The sequence below is a fragment of the Garra rufa genome, chromosome 22 (assembly GCF_049309525.1).
Source record: "Garra rufa chromosome 22, GarRuf1.0, whole genome shotgun sequence".
NCBI lineage: Eukaryota > Metazoa > Chordata > Actinopteri > Cypriniformes > Cyprinidae > Garra > Garra rufa.
Genome location: NC_133382.1, coordinates 6246629 through 6260911, shown reverse-complemented (window position 1 = coordinate 6260911; position 14283 = coordinate 6246629). Strand labels below are relative to the sequence as shown.

At 35.4% G+C, this 14283-nt stretch overlaps 1 protein-coding gene across 1 annotated transcript; it reads left to right on the top strand.

Annotated features, from left to right (window-relative positions):
• Positions 1-4696: 4696 nt before the first annotated feature.
• Positions 4697-13817, top strand: LOC141298329 (carbonic anhydrase 9). Its single transcript, XM_073828830.1, has 8 exons — positions 4697-4742; positions 6216-6389; positions 6475-6632; positions 6716-6802; positions 8709-8787; positions 9748-9911; positions 13559-13658; positions 13762-13817. The coding sequence occupies exons 1-8, from the start codon at positions 4697-4699 to the stop codon at positions 13815-13817; spliced, it is 864 nt and encodes a 287-aa protein (XP_073684931.1).
• Positions 13818-14283: the final 466 nt, after the last annotated feature.

Sequence of the window (14283 nt, the reverse complement as noted above, 5' to 3'; positions counted from 1 at the left end):
TAATCAGTGTCAATTTAAAGAAATGTGTATAATTCTAAACTAAACTGGGTCTTTTATTCACCCTCAATTTGTGAATAAAAAAAAAACAGCTAAAACCAACCTAGGCTTGTTGGCTGGTTTTAGAGGTGTTTTGGCCACTTTCCTTTCTTGTCAGACTGGTCTTAGCTGTTCAGGCTGGGAGACCACCAGCTAAAACCAGCCACCCAGCTTAGGCTGTTTTAACTGTTTTTTTTTTTTTGTGTGTTTTTTATTTCAGCAGGGATGTATGAATTTCCTTCTGCTGAACACAAAAAAAGAATATGGCTAAGGCAGTTTCTGATCCCTACTGGCTTCCATAGTATTTCTCCGTACTATGGAAGTCAATGGGAACCAGCAACTGTTTTATACCCGTGTTCTCATACAGCAGCGTTTCTCAACCCTGGTTCTAGGTGCCTCCAAAACTTCACATGTATGTCACCCTTATCTGACACACCCATTTCAGATCCTTAAGTTTCTTCTAATGAGCACAGGTGTGTTTGATAAGGAAGGCACAGAAAATGTGAAATGTTGGTTCAAAAACTGTCATAGAGGTTTGGGACAACCTGAGGGTAAGTAAATGATGACAGAATTTTAATTTTTGGGTGAACGATCCCTTTACACTCTCTTAAAAATAACGGTGCTTCACGATGCCATAGAAGAACCTTTTTTTTTGTCTAAATTGTTCCATAAAGAAGCTTTAACATCTGAAGAACCTTTCTGTTCCACCAAAAGTGGTTCCTCTATGGTGTCACTGTGATGAACCTTTTTAAAGCACCTTTATTTTTAAGAGTGTATCCCTTTACACTTTTAAAAATAAAGGTGTTTCATGATGCCATAGAACAGTGATTCTCAACTCCAGTCCTCGAGGCCCACTGCTCTGAACATTTTGTATGTCTCCTTCATTAAGCACACCTGATTGAGATAATCAGCTCGTTAGGAGAAAGATCCATGAACTGAACTGAGTGTGTCAGATTCAGAAACATAGAAAATGTGCAGAGCAGTGGGCCCCGAGGACTGGAGTTGAGAATCACTGCCATAGAAGAACCGTTTTTATCTAAATCAGGGGTTTTCAAACCTGTCCTGGAGCCTCCCCTGCCCTGCACATTTTGTATGTCTCCCTTATTAGGCACACCCAATTCAGGTCTTGCAGTCTCTACTAATGAGCGGATGATTTGAATCAGGTGTATTAGATGAGAGAGACAAGCAAAATGTGCAGGGCAGGGGAGGCTCCAGGACAGGTTTGAAAACCCCTGATCTAAATGGTTCCGCAAAGAAGCTTTAACACAGAGGTCTCAAACTCAATTCCTGGAGGGCCGCAGCTCTGCAGAGTTTAGCTCCAACCAGCTCAGCTCACACCTGCTTGGAGTTTCTAGTAATCCTGAAGATCTTGATTAGCTGGATCAGGTGTGTTTGATTAGGGTTGGAGTGAAAATGTGCAGAGCTGTGGCCCTCCAGGAAATGAGTTTGAGACCAGTGCTTTAACATCTGAAGAACCTTTCTGTTCCACAAGAGGTTCTTCAGATTATAAAAAGGTAAGAAAGAGATGGTTCTTTAAAGAACCTTTAACTGAATGGTTCTTTGTGGAACCAAAAATGGATCTTCTATGGCTTTGCTGTGAAGAACCTTTCAACGCACCTTTATTTGTAAGAGTGTAGGACATTTTTCATGTTAGGAAACTGAACAAATGCAAGAAATGCCAGTTATCACAGTATCTGTAAATTATGTAAATGGAGAAATCATGATGAAATGACTTCAACATCTGCATTTTAGATTGCTTAATACTTTTATACACCGTTTGTTCTTAGTGTCCTCTGCAGTTGTGTCTATTCAACACACTATTCCTACAGTTTACTAAAACTAAATGACTAACGTCTGCACTTTGTCGTGCTTTGCTCATAAACAGAAACTTAAGGTGTGAAAACTTGGTTAGAGTGTTAACTTTTACTGAGTTCTTCACTTCTCTAAAAGCCATGAAATGGAAAGTGCATTGAATTAAGCTGTTTGTTATGACAGAACATGTGTGGAAAAATTTTTGGTGTACAAAAATGTTCACTCATAGATTGCTAATACATTTCACAAACAAAGAAAAGGTGGTAGACATTTAATTCAATGTAAAATAATATACATAAATGCACTGTGTGTGTGAATGTGTACACCTTAACCCATTTCCTTAACAGGAAATATTTTTTTTTTCTTGTGGAGGCAGAGGCATTGACAGCCTGAATAGCCTTATCTATTGCTGTACTGTGGTCTGGTCAAAAATAAAGACATTGTAGCTTATGCAAAGGTAAGTTTTGAGCACTTTTAAGTAGCTTAAAGAATTTAAATGTAGTGTAACCCAGGAAACATATTTAGAATTTGTTGAATTCTCTGACAAGATATTGAAGATCTAATGATTTAATGTGGAAATATGCTAAAAATGCTTATTTCTAACAAGCAGATGCTTCTCATGACCTGTGTGGTTGTTATTTTATTGTCTGACTTCAGCATTGCAAAAGGTGAGTATTTTCTGTCACTTTCATGTTTTGTTGGTTGAATCATTTTATTTTGGTAGTCACCGAATGGAACTATATATTCATGCATAGATTTTTTTTCTTCCTAAAAACACATCCAATAACACAGGACTATAAATGGGCCAGGTTAAATGCACACTAGTTGATTTAAAAGTTTTCAGGCATGTCTGTTTTTTCACAACTCTCACTTTCAACTAACGCAGTTTAGGGCTGACCTTGTTGTCTTTTCCTTTCAATTTTATTTTAGATTGGTGCTACTTTGGCTGTGGTGAGCAACATAACATTTTTATTACCTTTAAATCAAATATGTTTGTGAATATTAATACGCTACCAGTCAAAAGTTTTTGAACTGTCGGATATTTTTTTTTTTTTAAGAATTCTCTTCTGCTCACCAAGCCTGTATTTATTTGATCCAAAATACTGTGAAATTTATTCCTGTGATCAAAGCTAAATTATCAGCATCAGTGTCACATGATCCTTTAGAAATCATTCTAATATGCTAATTTGCTGTTTAAGAAACAATTTTATTATGATCAATATTTAAAACAGTTGAGTACATTTTTTTCAGGATTCTTTGATGAATAGAAAGATCCAAAGATCAGCATTTATCTAACATGAAAAGTTTTTGTAACCTTATCCATTATACAATTCAAACATCAGTATAATATTTTTTGGGGGGAAATAAATTATAGAAATTAATATTTTATTTAGCAAGGCTGCTTTAAATTGATCTAAAGTGGTGATAAAGACATTTATAATATAATGTTTCAAAAGATTTTTCTTCTGAACCTTCTATTAAACAAAGAAACCTGAAAAAATTATACTCAGCTGTTTTCAACATGATAATAATAGTAGATGTTTTTTGAGCAGCAAATCAGAATATTAATATGATTTCTGGGCCCGTATTCACAAAACATCTTAAGGATAAAAGTAGCTCCTAACTTGCTGATTTAGGAGAAAATCTTATAATAATGGGCGTGTCAGTCCTAAATTTAGGACTCCTAAATTTTTGCTCTCAGAGTATTTCACAAAGCATTTTAGCCCTAAAACAAGCCCAATAAGACCAAATCCCAAACTATCCAAAACTGGCTATTGCCGGTAATCTGCCTCAGAATGTATACTTTTTATAAACACACTGCATTTATTTGCCCACATAGGCATGCATTTTTTTAATTTATTTTTTATTTTTTTTGCTTTTGGAGGTTCTCTCCAAATGTGTCCTTTTGAAAGGTCATTGTCAGAAATTTTCTTTGGGTAAAAAAATAAATATGACCTCATGTTGCGTCAATCATGTTTACATGCCTTCAGAACGTCATAAAAAAAAAAAACCGATCGGGTTCGATTTTCTGCATTTTTGCATCCGTAGCAACCATTTTGAGAGGTGTTTTGACAGTATAGAGCCACTATACAAGCGAACGCCAAAATCCAGAATTGCGTCTGACAAGTTCAACTTGGTCCTGCAGCACAAAGCAGTGTTAAGGTCCTGGGCCCGTATCCCTAAAGACTATGAGAATCCTCTCAGAGAGCTCCTAACTTAACCTAAAAATTCCTTGCCAGGAGTTTTAGCTTATAAGTGATTCCAGAACATTTTCAGTGTACTCTGAGCAAGGAATGGATGGAAAATCCTATCTTAGTGAGGAGGTGTGGTTGACCCCGTTGCTAGGTATGAGTCATCATTTCAAAAGCCGTGATTGGTTGATCCTACAAGTTTGATGAAAATGAACTTTTGGTAATAATGAGCAAAGGATGTACCCTCAAATCAATAAACATAATTATACACTCTAATCTTATGCAGACTGTAATTGTAAATAATATTTCACATTCAAGAAAATATCTGGAAGATGAATAGTAAGCTGTAGGGGTTATAGCCTAACATTAGAATCTAAAATATGTGAAAACTTAAGCTCATTACACCCTGTTCAAATAATGATTCGTGTCTTATTTGCTCATGTTAATATCCTAGCTGGCATATTTTGTACTTTCACTCCCATATGGACCCCATTGAAAACAAGATGGCCTATCTCAAGGGGCTGTCCTTTATGAAGTAGAAATTTCAACGTTACAACTCAGTGTGGTCTTAACGAGGGTAACACGGCTCAATGTCTGTGATTGCTGGCTGGTCTATTTATGAAGGCTTGTTAACAAATATCCTACAAACACAGCAAATGGAGAAAAAAAGGAATCGCAAGCCGAACTGGCCTGAGGAGCAAGGTTTGTTGCTGGCCCAGTTGGTGAAGTAATTGCATCTCTAAGGAGATCCACCAAAAACATGATTCCTGCATGATCCAATCTGTAGCGTCTCAATAATTCCCTGTCATCAAGTGTTTGCAGGACATCTCTCCTGCCTCTGTTGGCCATTTTGTGCAGCTGCTTAGGGGAACTCCTAAGCCACTAAAAGTCCTCTTCCCTGCTCTTAGCAGATCTCGCCTTAGGAGCCCTTTTAAGCGCTAGGAATCTTGAGGAATAGCTTTTATATTAACTGGGAATTTCGTGTCACTTTTAGGGGAAATTCTAAGAAAACGTCATGACTCTGAGAATTTTCTTAGAATTTGGCCGCTAGGAGCCACTTTTTGCACAAAAATTCTTTAGGGATACGGGCCCTGGAGTACTTGAATTCACAGAAATTAGTGGTCTTCTTTATAATATGTGGCTCCAGTAATTCTGGCAAAGCATCAAAGTTTACTGACATTCTTAAGTAAACTTTAAATTGCTGGGATAATCCCGGAGATCCTTTGAGAAGGTGCGCACAATAAGTATTCTCTCCTTTCTCTTTATATCTTATAACTAGATGGACCCAATATGTCCTTTTTTCTCTTTTTAAGAAGAAAGTTGACAACCAAATCATCCTCACTGCAAAGACTGCATTTTGTATTGTTTTGCGCTATTTTTATTTGAATTTTTTTTATGACTTGAATTTTTTTTTATGAAATTAAAAACAAATCTCTTCCCTATCAGCCAATCACAGTGTGCATAGTTAGTTGGTATGCTGACATCATGCATAGCAACGAGGTCAACCCCACCCTTACTCTCAGCTTAAGACTTCTCTCTATTTCTTAGTAAAAGTTTTTCTCAGCGGCTTTGTGAATAGGTTTTAAGAGAAAACTCTTAGCTAAAACTTTTACTGCTATTTAGGAGAAACTCTTAGTGCTAAGATAAAATGTTTTTGGTGAATACGGGCCCAGAAGTATCATGTGACTGGAGTAATGATACAAAAATAAAAGCTTTTAAATCACAGGAATAAATTAAATTTTAAAGTTTTTTAATTTTTTTTTTTAAATGGTTATTTTCAATGGAAAAATATTTGGCTATTTTACTACTTTGGATCAAATAAATGCAGGCTTAGTGTGCAGAAGAGACTTCTTCAAAAAACAAAATGATCTTATTGTTCAAAAACTTTTGACTGGTAGTGTAAAAAAAATAAAAATAAAAAAAAATAATAAAAAATTATATATATAGTGTGTGTATAATTTTCATTTTTTCTTTTCATTTTGTTGTATGTCATTTGTGCATTTATGCATTTTTAATATTTTTAAATATTAAATTACATATTTGTAATATGTCTATTTAGTTCATTCGTGCAAAATAAATGTTTAAGTAAATTGTCTTCTCCTGATTTACTACTTAGTATTTATTTTCATTATTATAATTGTGATTATTACTTTTTTTATGATTTATTTTTTAAAGAAAACTCTCTCCCAAACTGGGGTACACACTATCCCAACTGTAATGGGCGTAAACAGTCTCCAGTCAACATTGACACCCAGAAAGTAATTAAAAACCAAGAGCTGGGACCTTTTGACCTGATTAACTTCAGTTTATCACACACCTTGAAGACGCTGAAGAATAACGGACACACAGGTGTGGAAACAGGAATATAGGCTAGTCACTGTAAGCACCTCAACACCTGCATCTCATCCGTGTCGTCTTTCATGTTTCCCTGCAGTTGAATGTGAGCTGATGGCAGGAGCAGTGGGAGTTCAAGGAGGAGGTCTGAAGCACAAATACACCGTCCAGCAGTTCCACTTCCACTGGGGTGGAAAGGACCTCATGCGCCATCCGGGATCCGAGCACACCCTGAACGGACACAGATCGCCTCTAGAGGTGAGAGATGAGGCCTGCAGATGATAGACATTGAAAATATCGCTAGTATATTATTAACTAACCTGTCTTATTTTTCTATGCAGTTGCACATTGTAAGCCGGAGAAGCGATCTTAGTGACAGCACCGCAGCAAAAGTTCAAGACGGCTTTGCTGTGATGGGCTTTTTTATTGTGAGTCGCATTTCAAATCCACTAGAGGGTAGTATTATCATTTCTATTTACAACGCTCTCCAATGACTTTGTATTGCGGGACTCTGACTCCTTGTCTTTTCTGACATAACAAAAAACAAAACAATGTCTAAAAGCTGCTATGAGACGAGGTGTACCTACAGTAAACAAGCTAAAAAATACAGACTACAAATTTTATAAAATACAAACTAAAATTTTATAAGCTGTCGACCCAAAAAAAGAGTGTTTAAGGACACAAATAGTTGTAGATGTCAGTGTATTTCACGTTGGGCCACCCTGCTGAAAAACCAGCATATGCTGGTTAGGTATGTTTTGGTGCTGAGATGCTGGTTTTAGCTGGTTTATGATGGTTAATCCCTTTGCTGGTTTATGCTTGTCATGTTGCTGGTCAATGACCAGCATAAACCAGCAAAGGGCCAGCAAAAACCAGCAAAGGACCAGCACAAACCAGCAAAGGACCAGCACAAACCAGCAAAGGACCAGCACAAACCGGCAAAGGGCCAGCACAAACCGGCAAAGGGCCAGCACAAACCGGCAAAGGGCCAGCACAAACCGGCAAAGGGCCAGCACAAACCGGCAAAGGGCCAGCACAAACCGGCAAAGGGCCAGCACAAACCGGCAAAGGGCCAGCACAAACCGGCAAAGGACCAGCACAAACCGGCAAAGGGCCAGCATAAACCAACAAGGGCATAAACCAGCAAAGGACCAGCACAAACCAGCAAAGGGCCAGCACAAACCAGCAAAGGACCAGCATAAACCAGCAAAGGACCAGCATAAACCAGCAAAGGGCCAGCATAAACCAACAAGGGCATAAACCAGGAAAGGACCGGCATAAACCAGCAAAGGACCAGCATAAACCAGCAAAGAACCACCATAAACCAGCAAAGGGCCAGCATAAACCAGCAAAGAACCAGCATAAACCAGCAAAGGGCCAGCATAAACCAACAAGGGCCGGCATAAACCAGGAAAGAACCAGCATAAACCAGCAAAGGACCAGCATAAACCAGCTAAAACCAGCATCCCAGCACCAAAACATACCTAACCAGTTTGTGCTGTTTTTTTCAGGAGGGCATTCTGTTCGAAACCATTTCTCCAACAAAAGGTAAGGAAAAGGAGCACATAGACCAATAAATTTTAGTTTCTCAATATATTTCCTCCTTTCAGGGTGGTGAAATAATACTTTGACATGGTTTAAAAATAATGACTGTTTACTGTCGCCTTTAAATTTCCCTCCAGTGGACATAGTTCTCAGACTAATATGACACGTTGTGCTCTACTTTTGTTGTTAAATGCTTGTTTTTTAGGTCAACAGCTCATAAAAATGTAATTCTGTGTTTTGTAGCTTGTTTACTGTAAACCTTGTCACATAGCAGCTTTAAGACATTGTTCTGATTTTTGTTATAAGTCAAAAATGACAAGGAGGCATCTTCCTGCAATACAAAGTCAATGTAGAGACGCCTCACGGTGGGCGTGGTTTTCAGATTATGACGTGTGTCGCTGTATATATTTCATATAATATTAATATTTTAATTCAAGTACTGTTTATTTTTATTTCAACTTTATGGTTTTGGTTTTAGTTACACCTGTAGCTATATCAACACTGGTAATAATGATGTCTATTATTGAGCCAAGTGCTTGCCAAGCAATTGTGGTTAGCTAATTATGATCGTAAAAGGTATTGCCATTTCCAGTGCAGTGACAAAATTAAAAGTAATGCTCACCCTCTCCTTCTGTTGATAAAACACAGTGAATGGAGAAACATGTCTTATATTAATTGTACTTTGATTTTTCTAGTAGCACCTAACCAAACTGTTTAAAGATTTCAGGGAAAGTTGAAAATAAATTATTAAAAGTTGTAAATGATATATTCCACCTTTTTTTCTTTCAGGAGGGCAAAGAAAAGGAAAAGCAGACGTCAGCAGTCTGGGAAAGCTTCACCGAGTATCTCCAAAAGATACCAAGAAAGGGTAAAATAACTGTTTTAAAATAACTAACAGAAAGCTGATTGGTTCAAAAGTGATACAGTGAGCGACACTTCATAAACGATGAGCATAGACAATGGACTTGTTTTTTTGTCTGTGAAATTTAGCTTAAATGCCACTGTATAGAGGTGTTTTCATGAGATGTCATCAATCGGCCATATTCGCAGCAATAAACGTAAACAATGCCACTGAACTGAACAAAACTGGCATATTTTGCTGATTATTGCTGCGGAAAATGATCAATTATTGTCATATTTTGGGATGTAATTGGTTGGATTGGGAAAAACATTTAGAGTAACACTGTAAAAAGTTTTCACCAGTTTCAACTTAAAAACTTAAGGCAGCTGCTAAACTTAAGTCATTTAACCTCTCAAGTTATATCAACTAATTTTTATTGTAATAAGTTCAAATGACTTGTAGTTTTAAGCTGATTTAACCTAACTTAAGGCAGCTGCTGAACCTAGGTTTTTAAGTTGAATCTGGTGAAAACTTTTTACAGTGTATAGACTGACAAACAAATCAAGGACAAGAGTGCCAAAAATGGCACAGTTTGTGGTTGGTCAAACTGAACCAGGATTTCCATGGCAAAATCTTGACAGCATTTGTGTTTGTTCTTATTTCTGGTTAGGTAGGTGAAATATTTGACTTCATACTGCTTCTTAACTTTAGTTTGTCAAAATATTGCACCCTTTCCTGCTTGCTAAGTCCTTCTCTATGATTTAACGGCTTCAGCATTTTGTGTCTGTGATTAGACAGCATAAATTAGCAGAACAGCATATTCAATAGTACTTTAACCATACATCCCATGCTGTTGATTACATCTGAGTATCGCTAATATGGCCCAACATACATCCGGGCAATTAACCAAATCGTGATTTAAGTGCAAACCCTCTGTTGTTGTAATATTATGTTGATTTTGTGGTCTCATTTTTATTTTACTTCTAGGAGACAAAGTCAGAATTATGGAGCCCTTTTCTATGGATCAGCTCTTAAAGGGGGTTGATCTCAGGAAGTACTACCGCTACAACGGCTCACTGACTACTCCTCCCTGTAATGAAGCTGTGGTTTGGACCATCTTCAAAGACCCCATTAGGATCAGCAGAGATCTGGTACAGGCGAATTCATTTCCAATTCCAAATAATTCCATGACTTTCTATGAGAATTTTATGCATTATCATACCAAGCCCAAATGGCATTGCTTACCAAGGCCACATTTATTTGATTAATAATACAGTAAAAACAATATTTTAAAACATAAGTAGAATTTTATATATCTGTTTTCTATTGTAATATTAAAAAAGCAATTCCCGATTAAAGGCTGAATTTTCAGCATCTTTACTCTATTCTTCAGTGTCACATGATCCCTCAGAAATTATTCTAATATGCTGATTTGCTGCTCAAAAAACATTTTATATCAATGCGTTGCATCATATTTCTGTGGAAAGCTTTTTAAAGGATTCTTTAATTGATACATTTTAAGTATCAGCATTTAAAAAAAATAGATAATTTTAAACGACTTTACTGTCACTTTTAATCAGTTTAGTTAACCTCTTCTGAATAAAAGTATTTGTTTCTTAAAAGTGTACATTGAGTAGTGTATATCTCAGGAAGCTTTAAGTACTTGTAATTACGTTAAATTACATTTTTAAATGCTCATAATCGTTACTTTTTATGCAAAATTGCTTATTCACACAATGGCAGTGAATTATTAATAATTTATTGATTTTCCTTCAAATTCTTATTTTTTCTCTTTTAAAGTTTCCTTTCTAAGAAAGCCATTTACTTTTGAAACCTTTGGATGTGTAATGTCATTGCTGTTTTTATGCTTATTAATGTTTGTTCATGTGGTGCAGGGATTCCCAAACTTTATTTTTTCATCCTTATTAAATATTTAGTTAATATCTCTGAGGAAGTTAATATTTCAAACAAAATGTTCACAGTTCTCTGATCAGTTAATGGTCACATATATATGCAGGTAAACAAATTAAATTAAATTAATTTTTCTGTTTTTAGTGTTTTATTTTATTTTTACTTTAATGTATTTTTATTTTCTTTATGTTAGAATTAATTATTAGCTTTTTCATTTCTGACATATAACAAAAAACAGAACAATGTCTAAAAGCTGCAATGAGATGAGGTGCACAGTAAACAAGCTAAAAAACACAGAACTCAAATTTTATAAGCTGTCGACTCAAAAAACGAGTGTTTAAGGACACAAATAGTTGTGTCCTTTAAATCAACTCAATCAAACCCACTGCCATTGTTTTATTACCCCAGTTTTGGGAAACTGAATGCATTTTACGATGTTGAAATGTATTTTCTTTCTATTATTTATTTTTATATCAGTGTGGTTTAATGGTACGTTTAAAGCAAGTTAGGTAATACATAATCTTCAGTTTTCATCTTGTGATCTGTAATCAATTTCTACGTAATCTACCCAAAACTGCTTTACAGGCATATAGAGGTATTTTTAATGTTGTGTAAGAATGTGATTTTCTGTAGTGTATGTATAACTAACTTCTAACTTCTTAAAATTAAGAAGAGATTAAAAAAAAATCAACTTCTTCTTCTTTTTTTTTTAAATGCCTTATTTATTTTTGTTGCAAAAGACACTTTTGAAATTTTCACATTTCCAGGGTTCATTGGGTAGTGGTGAACAGAAACCAGATTAGGTTTGCATAAAAAAAATAGTTTTTATGCATTTCCAAAAGAGGTGTAAAAAGTAAATATTGTGATTGTTTGTTTGTCTAAAAAAAAAAAAAGCTGGTCTGCAGCAAGCAATATGAGAAAGGAGTACACTGCAAAACAATGCTTTTCTTACTTAGATTTTTTGTTTCCAGCCAATATATTTAAAAATTCTTATATCAAGAAGGATTTTCTAGACAAGTAAAAATTGTCTTGTTTGAAGAAGAAAAAAAACCAAGTCAAAATTAAGTGCATTTTTGTTTGAAACAAGCAAAATTATCTGCCAATGGGTAAGAAAAATAATCTTGCTTTCTGCTTGAAATACGATTTTTTTGTTTTGCTTACTCCATTGGCAGATTATTTTGCTTGTCCTAAGCAAAAACTCACTTAATTTTGACTTTTTTTTTTTTTTCTCAAATCTAGAAAATCCTTCTTGATTTAAGGATTTTTAGATGTTTTAGCTGGTAATGAGACAAAAAAAGGAATTTTTGCAGTGTAGGAACTCAGAGTAGCATATTTTTAAACTTCTTACTACTACAGGAAAACATAGGAGAAACCAAAATTAAACATATACAACACTGAACAAGGAACTGAATGAACTGAAAGCTTCTATTAATACAAGTAAGGATGATGAACAGAACAGGTGTTTAACTTATCAACCATGGGATCTAACAATGACAGGGAACTCAGGCAAACAAACTGTATAAAAGGATATAAAAACCTTTTAAAAGATGAATATATAAAAAAGCTTTGCAAGACTTACAGTGCTAATAACGGTCTAAATGCATTCTCAAAATCTCTACCCTGTAGAGGAAATCTCTATGTTATGAGACAAATGTTATGTTTATCTGAAGTAATTTTTGCTTATTAGTATGATTGATCATTAAAATCAGCAAAAACACTGGTTAATAAAATGGGATTAAAAATATAAAGGCTAGTTGTGTTATTTAACATATTAAAAAAATTGCAGATAATATACTCACCCCTTTGTCATCCAAGATGATCTTTCTTTCTTCAGTCAATAAGAAATTGTTTTTGAGGAAAACATTTCAGGATTTCTCTCCATATAATGGACTTCTTTGGTGCCCTCGAGTTTAAACTTCCAAAATGCAGCTTCAATGGAGTTTCAAAGGACTCAAGACACATCTTCCTTGGCTGAGATTGTTTAATCAAGCAGACTTATATACTATATATACTATATACTTTTTAACCTCAAATGCTCATCTTGTCTAGCTCTGTGTGAACTTTGTGTATTCCAGTTCAAGATAGTTAGGTTATGTCGAAAAACTCTCTTCAAAATCATCTTACATCACTGCAGGTGGCCTGGGTGAGGCAGTGTAACATGCAATGAAGGCTAAACGTCCTTTACAAAAAAAAAACAAACAAAAAAAAAAAAAAGATTTTGAAGTTGAAGAAAATGAGATGAGAGTTTTTGACATACCCTAACTGCCCTGAGCCAGACTACAAAAAGTTTACGCAGAGCTAGACAAGGCAACCATTAGAGGGTTTTTTTCTGAGTTTGCATTGCACTGGTTTTATTAATGCAAGTGAGATGTAAATGCATGTGCACATTTATTCTAGAACTACGGTAAGCATCAAGTTTACACGGTACACACAATGCACTTAATCCCGATTTCTCTCAACATGTGGACGTTAACTGATTACGTAAGCCTTTTTTGTAATGTGTTACCCAACACTGCCTAGTGAACTCTGCTTTGATTGACAAGCCCATATATGTTTTGTGCTCATGTGATGAGTATATCATTTGTTCTATCTGACTGTCATAATACTATCTTCTATCTCCCCCATATCCGTCCCTTTTTTCAACCTGTGTCTCATGTTGTATCTTTACTGCCATTGTTTCTTATCACACTCATCTCTTTCAGCTTCATACACATCTTAACAAAATTCCTTTGGCAGCAGTTGCAATGTCCTTGTGATCCAAGCATGTGACCACATACACACGCGCCTCTGCTAAATCAGTGCGATCAGTAAAATGCTAAAAAATGTCTTTTTTTTTTTGTTTAAGTTCAGCTATTCCTTCATGCTGCTTTCTTTTTTTTGTCTGCAGCTCCTCAGATTCCCGACAAAAATTTCTTTCGACAATGTGTATCGGCCGCAGCAGCCTCTGAACAATCGTGTGGTCTATTCTTCTGCTGCTCTCACCACAGGTGATTGTTCTTTTGAAATGTAGTATAGTGTGAGCCATAAATATCTGGAGATAGAGGGCTATAATTAACAATACCTGTCTTTTCCCCCTCATATTTACCTCAGGTCATGCAGGAAAAGCTGCGCACATCCTGGAGCTGCTGATCATGCAGAGGCCCTAATCGCAGAAGTTTGCACACAGTGTTAAATCTGGTTTAAATATTTAAAAAGATTAATAAACGGAGAAGTAAGGACTATCTACTGTAGTTATATTGACATTGCATACCATGTGTTTACCCTTCTAAACAAAAGTTGGGGTAACGCTTTATTTTAAAGGATCAATTCTCACTATTAACTAGTTGATTATTAGCATCCATATTACTAGTAGATTGGCTATTTATTAGTACTTATATAGCACATATTACTGCCTTATTCTGCATGATTGTATTTTATATTTAATATTTTATTAATAAGCAGCAAATCAGGAGTTTGTTCAGGGAAAAAATATGTTCCTTATTCTAAAGAGTTTAGAATATTCTAAACTGGTAGCTGGTCTCATGGACTGACTAAGCTGGTGTGTTTTGCCCTTTTTTTTTTTTTTTTTTTTTTTTTTTTTTTTTTTTTTAAAGAGAGATTTTCAGCAAGCTG

Bases quoted from the DNA above. Each gene is read 5' to 3' on its own strand.
- LOC141298329 (XM_073828830.1), top strand. From the start codon at position 4,697: ATGGAGAAAAAAAGGAATCGCAAGCCGAACTGGCCTGAGGAGCAAG. The intron at 4,743-6,215 runs GTTTGTTGCTGG...TATTTTTTAAAG, and splicing joins GAACTGGCCTGAGGAGCAAG to AAAACTCTCTCCCAAACTGG. The intron at 6,390-6,474 runs GTGTGGAAACAG...GTTTCCCTGCAG, and splicing joins GAAGAATAACGGACACACAG to TTGAATGTGAGCTGATGGCA.